At 44.6% G+C, this 20408-nt stretch overlaps 8 protein-coding genes across 8 annotated transcripts; 5 read left to right on the top strand and 3 right to left on the bottom strand.

Moving 5' to 3' along the window:
• Positions 1-926: 926 nt before the first annotated feature.
• Positions 927-3257, top strand: V865_003678 (asparagine synthase (glutamine-hydrolyzing); the record flags this gene model as incomplete). Its single annotated transcript, XM_066227467.1, has 7 exons — positions 927-1095; positions 1258-1409; positions 1482-2007; positions 2093-2392; positions 2489-2591; positions 2655-2805; positions 2889-3257. The coding sequence occupies 7 exons, from the start codon at positions 927-929 to the stop codon at positions 3255-3257; spliced, it is 1770 nt and encodes a 589-aa protein (XP_066083564.1).
• Positions 3258-4229: 972 nt separating this feature from the next.
• V865_003679 (uncharacterized protein) lies at positions 4230-4669 on the top strand (the record flags this gene model as incomplete). Its single annotated transcript, XM_066227468.1, has 3 exons — positions 4230-4366; positions 4446-4532; positions 4630-4669. 3 exons carry the CDS (start codon positions 4230-4232, stop codon positions 4667-4669), a joined length of 264 nt encoding a protein of 87 aa, XP_066083565.1.
• Positions 4670-4918: 249 nt separating this feature from the next.
• Positions 4919-7870, bottom strand: V865_003680 (uncharacterized protein; the record flags this gene model as incomplete). Its single annotated transcript, XM_066227469.1, has 5 exons — positions 4919-6470; positions 6535-6740; positions 6837-6942; positions 7075-7712; positions 7781-7870. 5 exons carry the CDS (start codon positions 7868-7870, stop codon positions 4919-4921), a joined length of 2592 nt encoding a protein of 863 aa, XP_066083566.1.
• A 393-nt stretch (positions 7871-8263) lies between these two features.
• Positions 8264-9436, bottom strand: V865_003681 (uncharacterized protein; the record flags this gene model as incomplete). Its single annotated transcript, XM_066227470.1, has 5 exons — positions 8264-8449; positions 8509-8854; positions 8921-9065; positions 9127-9300; positions 9358-9436. The coding sequence occupies 5 exons, from the start codon at positions 9434-9436 to the stop codon at positions 8264-8266; spliced, it is 930 nt and encodes a 309-aa protein (XP_066083567.1).
• A 693-nt stretch (positions 9437-10129) lies between these two features.
• On the top strand, positions 10130-11572 carry V865_003682 (uncharacterized protein; the record flags this gene model as incomplete). The annotated part of the gene is made up of 8 exons (XM_066227471.1): positions 10130-10201; positions 10292-10310; positions 10449-10494; positions 10635-10735; positions 10910-10962; positions 11045-11160; positions 11226-11306; positions 11374-11572. 8 exons carry the CDS (start codon positions 10130-10132, stop codon positions 11570-11572), a joined length of 687 nt encoding a protein of 228 aa, XP_066083568.1.
• Positions 11573-12195: 623 nt separating this feature from the next.
• On the bottom strand, positions 12196-12916 carry V865_003683 (uncharacterized protein; the record flags this gene model as incomplete). Its single annotated transcript, XM_066227472.1, has 3 exons — positions 12196-12333; positions 12482-12643; positions 12815-12916. The coding sequence occupies 3 exons, from the start codon at positions 12914-12916 to the stop codon at positions 12196-12198; spliced, it is 402 nt and encodes a 133-aa protein (XP_066083569.1).
• Positions 12917-13633: 717 nt separating this feature from the next.
• V865_003684 (uncharacterized protein) lies at positions 13634-16280 on the top strand (the record flags this gene model as incomplete). The annotated part of the gene is made up of 16 exons (XM_066227473.1): positions 13634-13959; positions 14031-14097; positions 14170-14248; positions 14335-14352; positions 14423-14578; positions 14666-14749; positions 14812-14897; positions 14980-15190; positions 15256-15278; positions 15343-15401; positions 15485-15521; positions 15586-15646; positions 15794-15921; positions 16003-16049; positions 16123-16156; positions 16221-16280. The coding sequence occupies 16 exons, from the start codon at positions 13634-13636 to the stop codon at positions 16278-16280; spliced, it is 1476 nt and encodes a 491-aa protein (XP_066083570.1).
• A 338-nt stretch (positions 16281-16618) lies between these two features.
• V865_003685 (uncharacterized protein) lies at positions 16619-19965 on the top strand (the record flags this gene model as incomplete). The annotated part of the gene is made up of 14 exons (XM_066227474.1): positions 16619-16945; positions 17008-17087; positions 17148-17211; positions 17270-17336; positions 17390-17580; positions 17650-17955; positions 18018-18228; positions 18286-18417; positions 18471-18525; positions 18590-18770; positions 18838-18891; positions 18941-19126; positions 19185-19556; positions 19642-19965. The coding sequence occupies 14 exons, from the start codon at positions 16619-16621 to the stop codon at positions 19963-19965; spliced, it is 2550 nt and encodes an 849-aa protein (XP_066083571.1).
• Positions 19966-20408: the final 443 nt, after the last annotated feature.

Below are 20408 nucleotides of genomic sequence, written 5' to 3' on the forward strand. Positions count from 1 at the left end.
GGACAATGAGGGAGTTCTTGGCGTGGTCGCTACTGTTGGCGTGTATGTAGAAATCAGATATTCAGATATTCAGATATCCAGTAGGTTATCTGCTTGATGATTGTTCTTATGTGATGAGCAGTGAGACGTGAGTTGATGAGGGATGATCAGGTGAGATCTGTTAACGTACAACGATTGAATGGTGGAGTTAAGAGGACTGATTGTGATTATGATATATTGTGATTGCGATCATCCATCTCATGACGAAGTAGCATCAGCATCAGTTACCGCCGCTCTCACCGTGATTAATTACCTCATCGGGAAGGTATAGAGTACATAGATATACAAAAAGAACCCATTCATCCTTTGTCCGAGCTGACGGTCAGTGATGCATTGGGACCAGTAGTGGGCTCACTGCTACACACTGTGACATGGACATCGATGCATATGGACGTACTGCATCTGGTATACTCGTCCATTGCCAGATAAACAAGGGGACAGAAACATGGGATGATGAGGACGGGTTGATAAAGTGTACTCGCTTAACCGCCCGTGTTCACAATGACGTGGCTTTGTTATGCAGTTATATCGGATGTCCCGGGAACGAATTCGAGTCGACCAACGGCTATATATGTGTGTTCAGGGTCTGATAGGCATACACTCACCCACTCACTCGTACACGGATCCAATCCTGCCAAATCAGAAAAAAAAGTTAGAGAGAACTCGGTTGACTGACTGACATTCGAGAACAATTCAAAATAACTCTACTCGTCCATTCTCTTATCTTTGATATTTAAAATATATCTCATCTTGACTCGACAAAACACCATAGTTAGGTGCACTGATCATTCAATCACAGCATACAAACTCATCTCAACAAACGCTCAATCAACCTTCATTTCACTCATCCATCTAAAACCCAGAGCGAAGTACTCAAGCTATCCAAGATGTGCGGTATATTCTGTTGTTTCAACAGACAAGGCGATTTGGCAGCCTATAGACCTAGGGCTATAGCATGTTCGAAGAAACAGAGACATAGGGGACCGGATTGGTCAGGTTGTTATATGGCGAAAGATACGATCATGGTACACGAGAGGTTGGCTATTGTGGGAGTTGGTGAGTTTACTCTAGCTACGGCAGTTCGGGGTGGGATGGGGGAATACTACTATGTATAAGATATGACTACATTACTAGCCTCCTCTATATTCATACTTACTCCCGCCCTTCTCTATACATCTACCACTACTCGGTCACTTGCTAATTATCTTCCACCCACAGACACCGGTGCCCAACCCCTCGTCAGCGAAGACGACCAACTCGTACTCGCTGTCAACGGAGAAATCTACAACCATGTCGCCTTGAGAAAAGGACTCAAAAACCAAGATGCCGTTTTCAAGACTCATTCCGATTGTGAAGTTATCATGCACTTGGTAAGTATTACACTCACACCAACTTTTTAATCATCCGCACCATGTTGACATTTGGTTTGTTTGCCACTACAGTACCGAGAACACGATACTGGACTTTGCGCAATGCTCGATGGAATGTTCTCATTCGTACTATTGGACAAATCCGTCGAACCCCCTCGACTTATCGCCGCTAGGGATCCAATCGGTATTACCACCTTATACATGGGTTACCACTCTTCTTCACCTGATACCATCTACTTCTCTTCCGAACTCAAAGCGATCCACGAAGAATGTGATAACTTGATTTCCTTCCCTCCCGGTCACTTCTACGACTCGAAAACCAAACAATTAGAAAGGTATTACAAACCTACTTGGTGGGATGGCGATAAGGGTGTTATCCCCCATGGCGAAGTAGACTACAAGTTGTTAAGAGAAACATTAGAAGCCGCCGTAAGGAAGAGGTTGATGTCTGAAGTGCCATACGGTGTATTACTTTCAGGTGGTTTGGATTCTAGTTTGATAGCTTCCATCGCAGCTAGAGAGACAGATAAGTTGGCTGAGGAACATGAGAAATTCAGAAGAGAGAGGAAACAAGCTATAGCTGATGGAAAATGGGTCGGTGAGTATCTCTCCATTTTCTTTCGCTTGCCTCTATTATAGACGTTTTTAATCCATGCTAACGTGTATGCTCCCACTGCTTGTAGGCGACGAAAAACCCCTTGCTTCATGGCCACAGCTCCACTCTTTCGCTATCGGTCTCCCAGGTGCACCAGATCTGATTGCCGCCAAGAAAGCCGCCGATTTCTTGGGTACTGTCCACCACGAGTACACCTTCACCCTGGAAGAAGGTCTCGATGCCATCCCTGAAGTCATCTACCATCTTGAAACTTTCGATGTCACCACTGTCAGAGCTTCCACTCCTATGTACTTGTTATCGAGAAAGATCAAAGCTATGGGTGTGAAGATGGTATTGAGTGGTGAAGGTTCGGACGAGATCTTTGGTGGTGAGTTTTACTCTTCACGGTCGATCAAATACACCCATAAGACCGAAACCAAAAGAGAAGAGCTACGGAAGCTGAATTCATTGATCTATTGTGTAGGTTACCTCTACTTCCACGCTGCGCCCAACGCAAAGGATTTCCACGAAGAATTGGTCAAGCGAGTGAAGAACCTGCACACTGCTGATTGTCTGCGAGCCAACAAGTGAGTCATCATGTCATACTGCATGATAAGCCAACTCGACTGATCACATGATCATTTTTACAGATCCACCATGGCTTGGGGTCTTGAAGCTCGAGTACCATTCCTTGACAAACAGTTCCTCGAAGTCGCCATGAACGTCGATGCCAAATACAAGATGTTCTCCAAAGGTACACACCAAGAGGTCGATGCTGATGGACGACCCAAGATGGAGAAGGTGAATGTTGTTCCTCCGCTGTTTGGGACCATGTTACATAATCTTGAAGATCGAGCTGACAATTATATTGGTTATATTTGCAGTACATTATTCGAAAAGCATTCGACTGTGCACCAGACGGTAAAGCCTACTTGCCCGATTCGATCTTATGGAGACAGAAAGAACAGTTTTCTGATGGTGTCGGATACTCCTGGATCGACAGTATGAAAGATCATGCTGCCTCGGTTGTCTCAGATGAGGATTTCGCCAAGAGAGCGGAACGATTCCCTGAATCGACACCTGACACCAAAGAAGCTTATTGGATCAGGGAGATCTTCGAACATCACTTCCCAACCAAGGCTGCTGCTTCCACAGCGGTGAGATGGATTCCCAAACAGGAATGGGGTGTATCGAGTGATCCTTCTGGAAGAGCTGTGTCGATCCATACTGCCGCTTACGAGAACAAAGCTTAAACAAGGTCTCAGGCTATGGGAGAGTGAAGGGGTCTTGAGCATATGGCTGGTTCGTATTCATAGAATTTTACATGACATGCATTTCCTTCTATAAGGCAAGGATGCATCACTGCGTGAGAGTCAATTGAGATTTATTTCGCTTTGTCATACTAAACATCGAATTCCCAGGTACAGCAATAGCCTAAAAAAAGCATCTTGAGTCTGGATTCCATCAAGTCCAATCTAATCTCCTGTAATGCAGAGACGGGTCAGCTTGGTAGGATGCCTGCCTGCTTTATGGGTGTATATTCAGGAAAGCCAGGCGATATGATTGTTCAGCTATATACATGAAATCAGATGAAGTGGCGATACGTATCGAGGCGAGGAGTCAGCCCAGGGGGATGCCTGGTTGCAAACTCGAAATCGAACTTTCGCTTAATCTGCATGAGTCGACATGAACCTGATGCATCAAGTATCAAGCCCAGATTCTTATGGCACTCGTTTGCGCTCTCACCTTTGTTCCTGTAGGCAGTGGTAGGTAGCCTTCTTCGAAGATCTCACTGATCTCTGGTAGGTGCCACATTCACTCCTAGGCCTTCGTGCAGAAAGTATTGTACATCTCATTATCGAGTCGAGACAGAACGTCCATTGTCATCCTACCTTTACCGTCAGTATGATATGGCCAAACGAGAATGAAAAGATCTATAGGGGACTTGTAACGTACATCAGACCCCATCAATGTGTCCGAAGAGTTTCATATACTGTGACATGATCCAATGTCTAATCTGAAAGGATTGATCCTGAACCAGTAGCACTCCGAAATTGAGTGAAGAGAAGGATTTTGACTCGATAAATCTGTTGCAATGTACTCGAATATAATGCATGTTCAGACTTGAGGTTTGATAATAGGCTCTGGAACAAAAGTTATATAAATCGTACTTAGACTGTAGCTCGTCATCGATCTATCATCTTTAAAGTATTCACATAATCAGAATGCCTTCCGCTTCAGAGACCAACACTAGTCGAGGAAACATTACCCAAAGAGACACCGAGAACCATCTCGGATGGGCGGATTGTACACCTTGTTCCCAGGCCAACGAGGAATGTAAGACCTCTGATTCGGACACAGAGTGAGTACTTACCCTGCAAATGGTTATCAAATAATACCACGGCAACTGCTAACAGTCATTTATGTCTCATATATCTTAGCATATGCGATAGGTGTTTTAAGATCGATCCATCGAGATGTTATACCGACTGGGAAGAACACCCTGGATCAATTCCAGATGGAATACGGTGAGTTCCACTGTACTTTGACTTATCACTCAATCAGTATCTCAAAGATCCTCTGACCTGGGATCTGGGTATGCTGATGTATTTTGGGGTACAGTAGCAAAGATGTAGATAGAGCTTCCACTAAGGATCGTAAGTAGTCTAAGTCCATAGTCAGCACAAGCAGTACAAAGTGGCTGTACGTTAGTCAAAACAGGTATGCTGAGGACATGCACATTCGTTATACATCATCATATCATCGACCAATCGTACTATTCATATCCAAATCAAGTTAGATCAGTTCTTTTCAACGGAAAGGTATCCCTTACTTGAACAAAGAAAATCATAAACACTAGAGTATACTGAAATACCACATGAATCCACTTCTCGACCAAGAATCAAGTATCAGTTCATTGCCTCTCCTTTAAACCCCTTTCAATCTCTTCCCAATACCTCTCTCCACTATTCCTCGACTTCTTCCCATTCCCGTTATTGATAAATGCTATAATCTCGCTAGTTGTCATTCCATACCTCTTCGCCAGAGTTACTATCCTATCTTTATACGCTTGTATATTCTTTTCCATCAATGCTTTGCCACTTAAAACTTTCTCATGTCTTTCCGCATTACTCAGAGGCGGACTAGGTTGCCTCGCCGTAGGTCGTTGGGAATCAGGAACAGGAGAAGAAGGGATTGATGGGGTGAGTCTGACCGGTCGTGGTGGGATAAACGTTTCTCTAAATACCATATCGGGTTCAGATCCATCTTCGTCATCGACAACAATCTGTCTATGTCCACGTGAAGGTCGATCTGGTGTTTCACGCCGTCGACTTTTTTTGGATGCAGACGCGATTAGGTGTTCATGCAATAAAGATTTTCGTTTACTCCTGCTTGTCGATGTAGGTGTTTCTGGCCGTTGGTCGGTACGTTGAGGGGTGGTGAGTTGAGCGGTGAAAGGTCCAGCTTCGATTGCTTTGGCAGTGGTGGTAGGTTGAGATGTCCCTTGTTCGACTGCTACAGCTCGTATGTCCACTTCTAGCTGGAGAGGAATCGACATTGCGGCTATGTTACTCGGTGAGATCCCGTCAATTTCCAAAGGAGCAGATGAAGCAGCTTGGAGAGATCGTTTAGGTGGACTGAGAACGATATTGATTGGTGGAGACTGGGCATTCTGGGCCATTGGGGGTTGTCGCTCAGGGGTGACATTGCCATTTGATGGCTTGGGTACAGATGATGCGACATCAATTTCAGGTAGTAGAATTGTTGTGTCTTCTCCGTCGACCCTGACAGATTTTTCAGGCTTGAGAGCAATTTGGTCTCCTTCAGTTCTATTTACCCTTTGTTGTGTTGCGGCTTGTTGCGCTTTGGCGAAATCAGCTAATATAGCTTGGGTAGCTTCTCCTGTCCGACTCTCTTCGTCCTCATTTGTCTCGGTAATTGATCCGTTGCGAGGTATAGTCGAGGCATTTTTTCCTGTCCTGTCATCAAGATTCTCTTCGACCGCTCCTGTCCTCGAGCTTCCATCTTCACCTTGCCCGGCAGGAGTCGTCGAGGATAGTTGGCTTCCACTAGGTATCAAGTCTCTCAATAGGCTTTCATTCTCGTTCTCAGCGACAGCAACTTTCTCAGGCTGATCCGCGGTAGGCATGAGTGACGGCACGAGTTTTCCATTGCCGGTCACAGGGGTTCCGTTCTCCGATGCTGGTATCGCATTCGTCCCAGTGGAGGATACAGCCGCAGATCGTCCCGCTTCGGGTGTTACGTGATTGTTATCTGAGATTGCACTCCCTGTAGACTGGGCTACCTTTCCTTTGCTAGATGCTTGAGCAAGAGGGACGGAATCTTCATCATCTGATTGTACAAGTTTCTTCTTTCCCTGTTGAGCTCGTGATGGAGATGTGATTGGTACCGTTCCATCAGTGCGGGATGGTCCAGCTTCATTGACTCGAGATGTCGTATGGTCACTGTGAAAGGCGCAAACTGTCAGGTATATTCCAATTTCGTGAAAAGCGGAATGAGTTATCTCACTTATTAACCGCGATCTGACTCTCAGCAGCTTTCGCCGATTTCGCTTTCGCTCTTTCCCTTTCCATCCTAGTCTTGAGTGTTGTATCAGTCTCATCTCTGATGTATCCTCTGACCCGCTTTTCGAAATGGATGGCATTCTTTCTGTATCTCTCGTGCCATGATTGCGGCGTATGGCGATCTGCCAGAGAGTAATTGACTGATGATGCCTGGATCGTCAGACATAGTCAGTCCAATCAGACTGACAGGAAGACTCGCAGAGATGTTTGTGGGGCCGGAGAGGAGATGGAAGGAAGCCAACCTACCAAAGTCCCATACGTCTTTCGACTACTCCATGCACCTGACGGATAATGAGCTGCCAAGTACCGACATAGGAAATCGTCATCTTGCGGGGTATAATCTACTCTTTGACTGGGAGGGGGTATACTATCAGTATTGCTCGTGTTCTAGAAAAAGTATAGAAGTGTACCACAAGAAATGTCATATAAAATATGAGAGGCCAGTAGTGTTCGATGCTGTGGGCTAATGGGATTAAGCACTCACCCTCCGGCCGGTCTTCCAGGACCTTTCGTTCCATCTCTTCTCTTGTTCAGAGCCGTATCATCCTCTGCAAAACTCTCATTATCACTATCTCTTCCATCCTTCCAATCCGTTATCCTCCAGTCAAGTCTCTTCGTCTTCAAACAATGATCTACCCAATCTCTTTCTACGATTCTCTGCCATGATCTTTTATGCTTCCTTTTCTCGTCCCAGACTTTCTTGGAGAAATCACTCGATTCATCCACTACCAGCAGATCCGCTGATGACCTCTTGGTAACGCTGATCGCACCTGCGCATTCAAGCTTGACTGTGAGGTTATCGCGAGCTTGTAGGGGAGTCTCGTCTTGTTCTCTCGTCACATTGACTGAGACCCATGCTTTGATGGGTCGATGATCATCTATCTTTGACGGATGAACGAAAATGGGCGATACGATCGGTAGATCTTCCACAGGCAGGATGTTCTCCAGATAGTATATGTTGGCAATCCAATGATAGGGTTTGATCTCTGGTTGGAGGATGTCAGGATAGGTTTTTTGGAGAAAGGAGATATGGTCGATCTCTTGTTTGTAGGAGGGATGAGCGGGGTTTGCAAGTAGGATCGTGGAGCCTTCTCGCTGGGAAGTGACCTGACCACTCATCTCCTGAGGAGGGGAGTCGATGACTTGTCAGTATGTACACAGTTAATTGAGTACAATTTGACAAAACTCACGATTATTCTTTCACTCAAAATGTCTTTGACCTCATCTGAGAATTGACCTTCCGCAAATAAAATCGAATGACCGTACAATAGATTCTCCATCATGCAAAGATTGGTGCAAGGTGGCGATGTCCTGAAGAAGTATGGTCGATGGATGTATACGATATGGGAATGAGAACTATGGTTGATTTTCACTTTTGAGTAGGAGCAATCGATTCAAGAGGTTGACCAGATGAACCCATTGGCTGAACGTTCAGACGATGATCAAGAAGGGCCTTACGTGATCCATCGCTTGTACAAGTGGATGCAATCTGCCTCAAGACTCCAAGACCAGTGAACGAAGCGGAAGAAGACGAAAGAAGATGAAGATGAAGGTATGAAGAGTGAGAAATAGCGAACATGAAAGTGAAATCTGGATGTGGTTGACGCGGTTATTCAGGCACCGCTTGTTGACAAATGACAGCTACCACTCATACATTAGAATACTCTACAAATCTACAAAGACTCATCGAATGGCATCCAGCCCCTACATTGAGTACTACTACACAGACACTTTGTCCTTTTTCCTCCATCCTGCTCGTGATGACTCTCTTTCTCCAATGTCAAGGCCAACTCGGTCGAGCCAGAAGCATTAGCATAGTCGAAGGAAAATACCTCTCCATACTTCATACTCCTCTTCGTCTAATCATACATCGCCTTCTATCAGCTTATTCTCAATGAAAGGGATGATGTAAACTTACGAATATAGCTGCTCTAGGCAGACTGTCCATTCCCCACCTCACAACCTGTATCAAACAATTCGGCTCACAAGAATGATTGAGAAACCTTCCGATATTACCTTTATACCTTGGATCTATGTGCCATACCTCGTCCGGCAACTTCAAAGAAAGTATGTAATTGCCTTCTCCTACTTTGCTATTGACCAATTGACTGGCCCATCTAAGACGGGCTTGAGGACTCGTAAGGTACTCTCCAGCGTAGAGAGATACAAAGCTTCCTTTAGGTAAGATCGATTTTTCAGAAGGAGGTGAGTAAAATAGACCATGACCTATACCTGATGAAGACTGCTTCACCATCAATGGTAGACTATCAGTTGTTGTTCATTAGTGAAGATTCACCTAGCGAAGCATCAGACGGACGGTCGGTACTTACCGTACTCCACGCTGAGTGAGTCGATTGGCACATCGCTCAGCACAGGGGCATTGCGGTGAACACTCCACCAACGGGAGTCTTTCAGGTAAAGCATCGATATTCAATACTTGGTTGAATCCAGCATCAGGCGGTGTATAAAAATTGCCTATGTCAATCTCATTCATCAGATATTGTTAGAGTCTTCGTGGTTTTCGACTGAGACTCACCAAATCCACTCACGCAATCGCAAGTATCACTATCCCTGACTGTGCATAAAGCAGATTCATCATCATCAACCCTTACGCAGGAGCATGTCCAAGGGTCGTCTTGCTCCTCATCCTCATCCGGTCTGAAAGACGATATCGGTGTGCCGTTAGGGAATATAGAATCGGTTATATATACTATCAGTACAATGCATGTCTCATCAGTACCATCTATGAGTCTTCACGCTGTACTACTGACTGTTTCGAATGATCCCGCTTCACTTTGTATCAAAGGTATCGGGAAAGGTTCAAGTCCATTGGATATGTCTTGCATCTTTCCACATCGGACTTAATCTAACACGTGATTGACTTTTCTTCCGTTTACCTGTTCATGATTCCTCCAAGTCAGGGAGGTATCAAAAAAAGTATGATCCTGCAGTTACTGCGTGCTGAACTCTTGATCTCGTTCTGTAATGTTCGTTCAGGTTTACCAGGGTACCAAAATAGAAAGACAGATCGACTTAGCTGGAAATTTATAGAAATTTCTCGTACTACCCACGGGTGGACGTCCTCCACTTTTTGATACCTATCATAAGGAAATAAGGATCATAGGAACGACGTCGTCATGATACAGTTTGACGCTATTTACACTATTTTACACAAACTGGGTTGTGTGGCAAGGCACAGCCTCAACGGTTTATTCCCCTTTCGGGCAATTAACCGTCCCCAAACCCTGGGCACGGCTCTCTGTGCTGCGCATTGACGCGCAGGCCTTTCATTTTTGATTTTCCATTGTACGAGTGTCTAACGTGCCTTTTGGTCAAGTGTCTTATCCAACCAAACACACTCCGTCAACCGATCCAACCCGTTTCCCACCAAACTAACAATAACTACATAATAAGCCACCTACCTACCTATCAACCTATTTATTCCCTTCTTCTTTCTTTTCTTCTTCTTCAACCATAACCACCATCATAAACCAATCTCTATCCTTCTTTGACTCTATCTCACCAACTCGCCCATCACAATGCTCTCCAAAAATCTCATCCTCGCTGCTGCCCTCGTGGGACAAGCTTACGGTTTGACTATCAACACTCCTGTAAGTTCCCCACCATCCTTATCACTCTTCCACCTGCTCCCACGTTCGACTCTTCTTGTATGTTTTGCTGACTTTGTTTGCTCGATGTAGGCCTCCCTCGTTCAATGTCGTGAGTAAACAGAGGATTGGATTTAATCAGTGTTCGCCGCCGATCGAGAGTGGACATTACTCTTATCGGCGGCCGAACATTAGTTGTCTCAACTATAACTGTAACCATAATGTAACTGACTTTCTGGAATCCGTTCAGAACCCGCCTCCATCACTTTCGCTGATGGTACCGCTCCTTACATTCTGTAAGTGATTCACATTATCTCCAGACACGATCGTCTTCGCCCAGACTCGGAATCGCGTCTCAAGTCTTGGCGTCCCACACTCACTGTGTTTGAATGAGACGTCCGAGCGCTGACGATGACCTCCTTCTTGTGTCGTTCAGTGCCGTCATCCCCGGTGGTGAAGTCTCATCTGCTGCTATTGAAACCATCGAGGACAGTGCCACTTCATCCCCGGTCACCTGGACCGTCAACCTTGCTTCTGGTAAGTTCGATCGCTAGCCTATGTCAAACACCTCGCCAGAGTGCAGCTGCACTCTTCATGGTTCTACGCTATACGCAATCCTGTCATTTTGCGAATTGCATCAACCCAACCTCATGTTCGGCACACCTCATTCCCCGCTCATTCTGAGAACATACTGATTTTTTATTTGTTTAGGTACCTACATTACTCTCAAGTTGACTGATTCAACGGGTACCATCGCCTATTCGGTCCGTCTACAATTTCCATTGAGATTGACCACGTTCTTATCAAATGGTGGGAATTGCTGACATATCCCATTTTCTCTTTCAGTCCCCTCTTACCATCCAAGCCGGTTCATCCAGCTCCTGTTTGAACAGTACCGCCGCCACCAGCGGTGTCTCCACTAGTGCCGTCACCACTACCGTCACTTCTTCTGGAACCGCTAGGTGAGTAGACGCATCACCACGCAACGAATTTGTCGGAGTGGCTGACGGTGCAACACAATTTGCAGCGCCGTCTCCAATGCCGTGTCTACCACCTCAACCACTTCCGCTGCCAGCTCCGCTGCCGCTTCTACCAGCCGAGCCGCCTCGTAAGTTACGACCTCAGTCTGAGCCTCTGCGAACATTGCTAATTTCCTCGATGGATGAATACTGTAGTGCCTCCTCAGCCGCTGGTTCTGCCACCTCCGCTGCCGGTTCTGCCACTTCCGCCGCTGGGTCTGCTGCCGGTTCCGCTACCTCCGCTGCTGCTTCAGCCGCTTCTTCAGCTGCCGGTTCCGGTGCTCTCTCCAACAAGGTCGTCGCTCTTCCCGCCGTCGCCCTCGCTGTTGTCGGTGGTCTCGCCTTACTCCTTTAAGCGATTCTAATCTACTGAAGAGAAGAGTGCCTTTCTAGACGAGGACAATGAGACTGGAAATCGCAATCACACGCCGTGGAGTCGATATTGGGGATCATAAAAATGTTCTAGTTTTATCTTTTCTTTTCTCTTTTCGATCAATTTAGTTTCTTGAGGATTATCATTTTATGGGATAATTTTAAGCTAATGGATATATATGATGGATGATTCTTTCACGTCACACGTTTTATGTTTTCCATTCCAATTTCTATCTCTTAAAATCATACAAACATATTTATATATACATATAGCACTTTTATTACTGTCTTTCTCTTTCCTCTGATATACGTTTCCTATCAATTTGAATTGATATCCATATATATATATATTACACTAATTTAATGATTTTGTTGATGGATGAATTCTCTTTTTTCCTCTTCACTCCTTGATCTGTACGTGTGTGCATGATCCTTCTAGTACGTAATGAAAGCAGCATTTGTAGTAGGCCATTGAGGTTAAGAAACGGCGTACCGATACATTGACTATCAATAATATACAATACAAGTACAATATCCATTCTTGATTGAAACCCATTTGGAGACGCTTCAAGCTATCACGGCAAGGTACGATACGATGTACCAAGCCTAAGCAAAACCGACTTTCTTCTTCTTTGGCTGGTCGGTCGACAACTGAGCAGATTTATCTTTTGTCGAAGTAGTTGACGTCGATTTGCGATTCTTCTTCAAACGTTGTTTCTCTACCAAAGCAGCTTTTGCCCTTTCCTAAAAAAACAAATCAATTCAAAGATATCACTTAAGTCAGCAACCATCTCTTTCCATTCAATCAGAAGGGATTCAATCAGAAGAGATCATGACATTATGAAAATCAAGGTGAAACGGGTAAAATGTGAGAAGATAACAGAAGACGTACCAAGGCATTTTCCTTCTCTAACGACTTCTTACTTTTCTTATTCTTCTCTTCTGACAGGCTCTGAACGGATTCTTCAATGGCTGCTTTTCGCTTTGAGACTTTCGATTCTGCTTGGGCATCCTTGTTTGATGTTATAGATGACATTAGGGAGAGGAGATCTTTCTGCGTGAAACGGATTGGGAAAGCGATTGAATCAGCTTGGATGTCTTAGGAGACAAACATCATCCATCACGTCATTGTAAAGCTACAATGGTAGTAGGTTGTTCGACCCAAAGATGATCTTACGACATTGATGTATATGAAGAGGAGGTAGTTAAATACTTTCCAACCCACCTTGTCTTCCACAAATACCTTGCCTTTCTTCCCGTTCCCTCCAGCTTTCCGCTTCCTCTCTCCTGATTGTTTGGGGTTGGAAGGACCTGCTGCTGGTGCCATCGTAGTCTTACGCTAAGAACGAAATATTACGTACTGTAGTGAGATCATGGAAGAATCGCAGATGTAGATCGAAGAGGTATTTATTACAAGGGTTTGTTCGACACTTCCTCTCTTCTCTTGGAAAATTGCTTTTATCAAAACATCAGTTCCGACGGAAAGTGGCACATTTCACAACCTGGCTTTCAGTGCAATGGCCTTCTGGGACAAGACAAAACGAGATATGATCAATTGTTCAATGTCCTCTACATTTCGAACATTCGCCAATACCGTTAGATCACGTTTTGCTTTTGACAATCGACAATGAAAGGATATACTAGTGCTGATAGGTGTATGAGCTCACAAAACCAGTTAGAGAGTTATCGATGTTCAAAGGATGTTCTATCACCGAGTACCCCTGCATTGCCTATAACCAAACAACGATGGGGAGCGACAGAGTCGAACATACATAAACAATCAACCTGAGCCTCATCTACCATCACCTATGTTAAGTATCCCCAGATCGCTCCAAAAATACACTAATCATTAAAAATACAAAAATAAAATATAAAAAAATTCACTGATAAAGTAAAATCATATAATCTAGTCTTTGAAGGACGTTCCACTCCTTGGCAGCAGGACAATTTGAAAAAATCTCATATAATAGAATAATTGACAATTGAAAACAGTATAATTGAATAAACCACTTCTCGAAATAAAAAATCCGCATTCTCCATTAGGATGGCCCCAGGTCGGTTCAACGAGGAAACCTCTGTCCTAAGTCCCCAAGGCAATCCTACAACTCAACATCGATCAATAGACGATGTTTCTAACGAAAAGCCTAACACGAAGATCAAAGCGTCGTTCTGGAGTAGATGTCATGATAGATGGTTCTTTGTCGCTTTCATCGTTAATTTCATGCTATATTTCGTATTGAGCGTGTATGCGATTTTTGAATTCTCGCAGAATTACGATGAGATAAAGAAAGATGGAACCAGCGGGGCTGATGGAGATAATGGGACTACTATCAAGGTAGATACGGGGGATATTGATAAGGCTTTGACTGGGTGAGTGTAATGCCGCTCAAGATGATATTCTAATGTGAGGTCAATGTATTGATGAAAGCTTCGGGCTGTAGCGATACGACGTATATGCTTTTGGGTGCTACAGGACTAGCTTTGGTCCTAAACTTTCTTCTGCTCTTTGTAAGTGCGACTTTAACAAGAATGCTTCACTAAACTTTGAGATTATAAAGGCTTATATCGCGCTTGTTCCAGTTCATCCGGAAGTTCCCAGGATTCGTCATTTGGTCAGGGCCAGTGATGGCTGTAATCTTCTGTCTCGCTGCGGCTGGAGGTAAGTGTGTTCAATAACGATCTTGACAAATACCTCATTCGAATTTATATGTATGTTTACCGGCACATTGTTTCTGCTCTTTCTAGGTTTTATCTACCTTAAAGGTGAGGCGGGCAGCGTGCTCAAAGGACGATTGATTACTGAAATGCATTTACCTCCTTCGCTGTCATGTAGCATGGGGCTCGGCAGCCATAGTCGGGATATTCGGTATCATCCTAGGTGCCTCGCTATGGTTCTTGAGGGGTAAATACCTCCTTGCGAGAGATTTATTGGACACAGCGAACAAGGGAGCTAAAGCGCATTGGTCGGTATTCTGGACTGTGCTCATTGGTATGTATCTTTTAATATTCCCGTGTCCGATTTTTTCACGCACGCCGATTTGATGATTGTTGATGGTATGGTCATCTATCATCGTAGGTCTCGTTGTCGAAGGTTTGGTATCACTATGGAATCTATTCACGTTCGTGGCCGTTTATCTGAGATTCTCACCTGGTCAAGATGGTAAGTCAATCTTTTGGCGTATCCTGATGTTGACAGGACTTACGATATCTATACAATTTCAGCCTGCGGTGAGAGTGGATCATGTTCTGCTGGGCTTTTAGCCACATTGTTAATATACGTCTTGATCTCTCATCTGTGGATATCCTCGGTGAGTCCTCCAATACTCGATTATTCTCCTCGAATGCTGACCATGACGATGCTCATGGCTCGTCGGTGGTATACAATGACAGGTGATTGGAAACGTCATCATCCTGACTCTTGCGGGAGGACCATACTCCCGATGGTGGTTCGGCACAGACTCAAAAGAAAAAAGTGAATCATGGTATGCCTTTAAGAAGGCTATTTCCACATCATTAGGCTCAGTAGCGTTTGGAAGTTTGTTAGTTGGGCTGGTGGAAACACTAGCCTTCATCATCAAAACGATTAGTTTAGAGCTGTGCGGTGAGTACTGGCTACCAGCTCACCCTCCGTGCTAGATGGGCTGATTGAGAACGCTGGGGGTTCAGGATCAAGTATATTCACATGCTGCGTAAGTGTTTGGGCATCATATCGTATGGTGGGATTATATGTGGTAGACTAAATATGTTCGATAGTGCTTCTGTATTATCAATATTATCGAAGGGTTGTTAGAACTTTTCAATAAATACGTTTAGTAAGCTGCGATTCTACCCTTCACATGATTATGAATGTCATACTCTGGATGGACTGATCAGTACCACGATTCACATTCAACAGCGTCAAGATAGGTGTCGACGATTGCCAATATGGATTTGTGAGTCATACCTTTCACTCTTGAGTCTAGGAGTAATTGTCTTTGACAGAGGGTATATTACTAGATTCCATCGGCGAAAGAGATCATCCACATCGTAAAGAAGAAGAAAGGCGACCAAAGAATTGGTAAGTCGACTTACCTGTATTCGTCCAGGTATGATGCAGCCAGCTAAAAAAAACATGAGATGATAGGTCTAAACGCCATGATCACAGATTGTATAGTTGGGTTTTCCCTCCACACGACATGTATAGCATGCGCTATTGTATGTACAGCGGCAACCTACGTCTACACGATCATCATTGATGGAACGGCCAAAGTGGACGACTGGTGGGATTGGTTGATCTTGGTATACAGTTTTATTTTGGCTTTGAATATCGGTTTGGTCCTCACCTCAGCTCTGGTAAGTTTCGCGATTCCTTATGCAACTGATTCTTGTAAGCCATTGAGGGTCTCGCTGACCATGACTTGATTGTACTAACAGGAGGCCGGAGTATCGACTATCTTGATTTGTCTTGATAAGGATCCAAGGTAAGTTTCCCGTTCAGCTCCTCTCCCCAAGACCCCTGTGAGATTGAGCTAAGCACTGATTGAATGGTGACAGCAAATTGAAAGACAGAAACTCAAAGTTCTACGATGTAAGTCTTTGGTCTTTCGGGTTGTAAGTGTCAGGTATGGTCTGATGAGTTGACCCATGTATAGCGTTTGAAAGAGCACGAAGCGTATGGTAATTATCGTGCATTATTAGACGAGGAGAAATGAGAAATTAGTATGATGGAGCAGTGTAAGCCAGGAATAGGGGATAGGCAAGCTCAAGTGAGAAGGGATATCCTTGAATGAGAAAGTAGAATTGGAGCCAATGCAATGATGCATAAAGAGTGGATAAAAGTAGATAGCCACAATCGTCCTTGGCCTTGATTGACGTGCGACGCCAAGTCTGCGCTCGGACGCGTCGGAGTGCGGGGTATCCTCTTTTTTTTCTTGTTCTCCTGTTCATACTTGATCGTCTCCCCCTTATCCTACTCCATCATACACCTTGCAGCTTCCAAGGTCATCACACATCACTGGACTGGGGTAAGGCGACCTTCCATCTACCTACGATGCAAGCGTCCTCGCCTTCCACACCCACGCCTCTCCACCGGACAGTCCATAAAGTTCCTTCGAGGCGATCTCTCTTTCAGAGTCAGAATCCCTCCTTTCACTCTTCCACACGAATCGTCTCCAGGCCGAATTCGTATCTTAGGCTATTCATTGGAGCTCTAGCTGTCGCTGCTTCCAAGACTTGGGTATTGGATGATCCGCGGAGGCTGAGTGGAGGAACAGGGTGGTTGGTACTTGGCCTATGGGCAGGGAGGATCATAGGTGAATTAAAGGAGTTTTATGGTGATGAGAGACGGATAAGCAAAGAGGGGAGTAGATCATCATTGGTGAGTAGATCAACAGAAGATGACCCGATAGTCATGATGTATCGCTGACACATACGGTGCAGAGCTCTGTTCAGCTGAGCGTGATATTAGCTGTACAATCCGTCGCCTTCTTCATTGCCCTGCAACAGATAGGTCCGCTGAGGTATGTCAGCTCCACCTCACAGCCCTAATGCAGATTATTTAACATTGTTCTCTGTTACAGACTCACCATCATAGCATATCTGAGCTCATGGGTTGATACCGAGAGCATACTACACATCAACAGTGTGAGTGACGATCCTCCACTTTGTCCAGGAAAAAGCTCATCAAAACTTCTTCACCCAGCTCGCACCTCTCTTACCTATCATATTATCTGCAGTATACATCATAGGTCAAGCAGCGACGCAGAATGGTGAGTAAAACCCCCGTCTGTAATCAATATCGCTGACCACGGGTTTTGTTCAGTTATCGCTCTTACTTCCACCATAATATTTGCCGGTACTACCTTTTTATCCGAAAAGTGCCTTTCCAATCTTTCATTCAACAGAAATCGCAATGGCGATGATAAAGAGAAAAAAAGGAATGAGAGAGGACTATGGTACTGCTTGGTTTCAACTGCAACTGCATCATTGTTGATCTTTGCTTTATATCAAATGGTGAGTCACCTTGTCATCCAATTACGCACGTTCGTGACGTTGTTTCGTCAACTGATGATTGAACATTAGGGTATCATACCGATTCCATTACCCATATCTAATGTTCCAGGTCAAAGATTCGCTTCTTTCATCACTGGTCTGTTGGTCAGATACATACCATTTCCCTTTACATCCACTAATGCTCCTGGTTCAACTGTCCGATTGAGAACGAGCAGAGATCAATCGCTCTTCCTGTTTACTATACCGATACTCCAGTTCTTCGCCTTGAGCCCCGTACCGACGTACACCGATCTTCTGGTCCTGCTACCGCTAGCAATGACCAGTATGGCAATGGTCGGCGGGAAGAAGATAAGCAGGAAGAATGGACCATCGCATGTAAGCTTCCCACTCGTTATAACCTCTCTTGAAAATCACTAACGAATGATGTCGTAACTTAGTGGGCTTTCTCCAACAAATCATTATCTACTGCTAGATCATCCTGGTCATTCATGTCTCTCCTTCCTGCAAGATGGAGACCACATCTACAAACTATCCTCAATACACCGACGTCTTCTAAAATCTTCTATTTCCTCTTGCTCAACTTGGCTTACATGTTTGTGCAGATGGTATATGGCATAGCGACTAACTCTCTAGGTCTGATATCAGATGGCGAGTATCAGCTTTCATATACATGTTTTCGCTAGCCAAGCTGATAATCCTTCATAGCTATACATATGGCATTTGATTGTTTGGGATTAGCCGTGGGATTATGGGCATCAGTTGCGGCTACATGGAAACCTGATGGAAGGTATACTTTTGGTTATTCTCGAGTGGAAACGTTGAGTGGATTCGCAAACGGTGAGCTATTTCTTCTGTGGTCATCTGAGAAAGCTGTATTGACATAATTTCAGGTTGTTTCCTTATACTCATCTCCATTTTCATCATTTTCGAGGGAATACAAAGAGTGTGAGCTGTCTATAATGTGTGCTCTATTAATACACAACACAATATAGCTAATCATGGATCAAAGTATTGATCCGCCTGAGATGGAAACGCAACAACTTCTTCTCGTGTCTGGTGTCGGTCTTGCAATTAATCTTTTCGGGATGTGGGCGACCGGTGGACATCATCACCATGGGCATGGTCACTCGCACGATCACGGACATGGTCACTCGCACGGTCATTCTCATGTTCCAGTCAACGAGAAGAAGGTGAGTCCGGACATCGACTACTCGTCTGGTGAATGCACTGAGCTGATATGCTGTGTCGTTGCTGTAGGAAGATCACAGACACGATCATGCGCATGATCACCATCGCTCAGAGTCGCAGGGAGTAAGTTGACATGTTGAGAATCGTGCGCCAATTGACCATTTGCATATAGACTTCTGCATCTACAAGACAACAGCGAACGTTAGCAAAGAGAAGATCTTCTGGGTTTTTGAAGGCCCATGCCCAGCAAGATGTACACAAACATGATCATTCACATGAGTCTCATGACCATGATCATAGCGCTTGCAATGGACACGGGCATGACCACGACCATGGACATGATCATCACGCTCACGAGGTGAGCTATGTATTTACATCTTTCGGTAACGGATTGCTGACATTTCTGTCATCAACAGCACCATTCACACGATGGTCACTCTCATAGCCACGATCACGTTCACTCTCATTCTCACGACCATGATCACGACTCACACTCACACTCGCATTCTCATGATGATCACGGACACGGCCATGATCATTCTCATTCCCATAACATGCGTGGGGTGTTCTTGCATGTCTTGGCGGATACACTAGGAAGTGTGGGAGTGATCATATCGACGATCCTGATCAAATATACCGGATGGACAGGTTTCGATCCTATCGCAAGTCTCTTCATCGCTGTTCTGATCATGGCCAGCGTGGTCCCGCTAGTGATTGATTCGGGCAAAGTGTTATGTTTGGATGTCGGTTCAGAGAAGGAGGAAGAGATTAGAGGTGCCTTGTCAGAGGTGAGTCGGTCGTACCTCAACTTTACCTTGACATTCAGTGTCACAATGCAAGTGTGAGCAAAGATATTGATATTATGTCATTCAGTTATCATCAGTAGACGGAGTAGCCAACTACGCCTCACCTCGTTTCTGGCCACGATGCGAGGGAGAATTGATCGGATCAATCCATATCCAACTTTCCATCTCACCTTCCTCGGTTGACCCGACAAAATTTCATACTCCGTACTTGTCATCTAAATCAAAAATGGGAGGAAGTGGGGGAGATGCGATATATGTGAACTCGGAAAAGGTCATCAGTCGAGTGGAGAAAGTTCTAAAGAGACGGATAAAAGGTTTGACAGAGTTGGTGGTTCAGATTGAAGGAAGTGAAGAGAAGGGGTATTGTAGCTGTATGACTGGTGGGAGGTGATGTAATTACAACTGAATGACTGTTCAGACTAGAATTTATCCTGGAAATCATCTGTATTGATAATGCATTGTGTCGTCAACATCGTTATTGATATCGGAGCTTAAGACAGTCTTCATGTGTTGATGTCAACAATCTAATCGGGAATGTTAGAACGTCTACATTAGGGGCAGTCAAATACCGACTTGTGACGTGCACAAGTCCGACTTGAAACTGGTTTTTGCACCGCACAACTCGGATAAATACCTAATTGACTACCCCTAAAAGATTGGAGAAATCGTACATCTGATGGGGTATATCTAGCGATTTTACATCTATAACAGAATCTACTTTGTATAATCGTAGTATTCTCTATACACCTCTATACACACATGATCTCCACTCTAGCATATACAGTCTATCTATGACCACCGTGTGAAGACAACATCCGCAATTACAGTATATGT

Source organism: Kwoniella europaea, chromosome 1 (genome assembly GCF_036810445.1).
Source record: "Kwoniella europaea PYCC6329 chromosome 1, complete sequence".
In the NCBI taxonomy this organism is placed as follows: domain Eukaryota; kingdom Fungi; phylum Basidiomycota; class Tremellomycetes; order Tremellales; family Cryptococcaceae; genus Kwoniella; species Kwoniella europaea.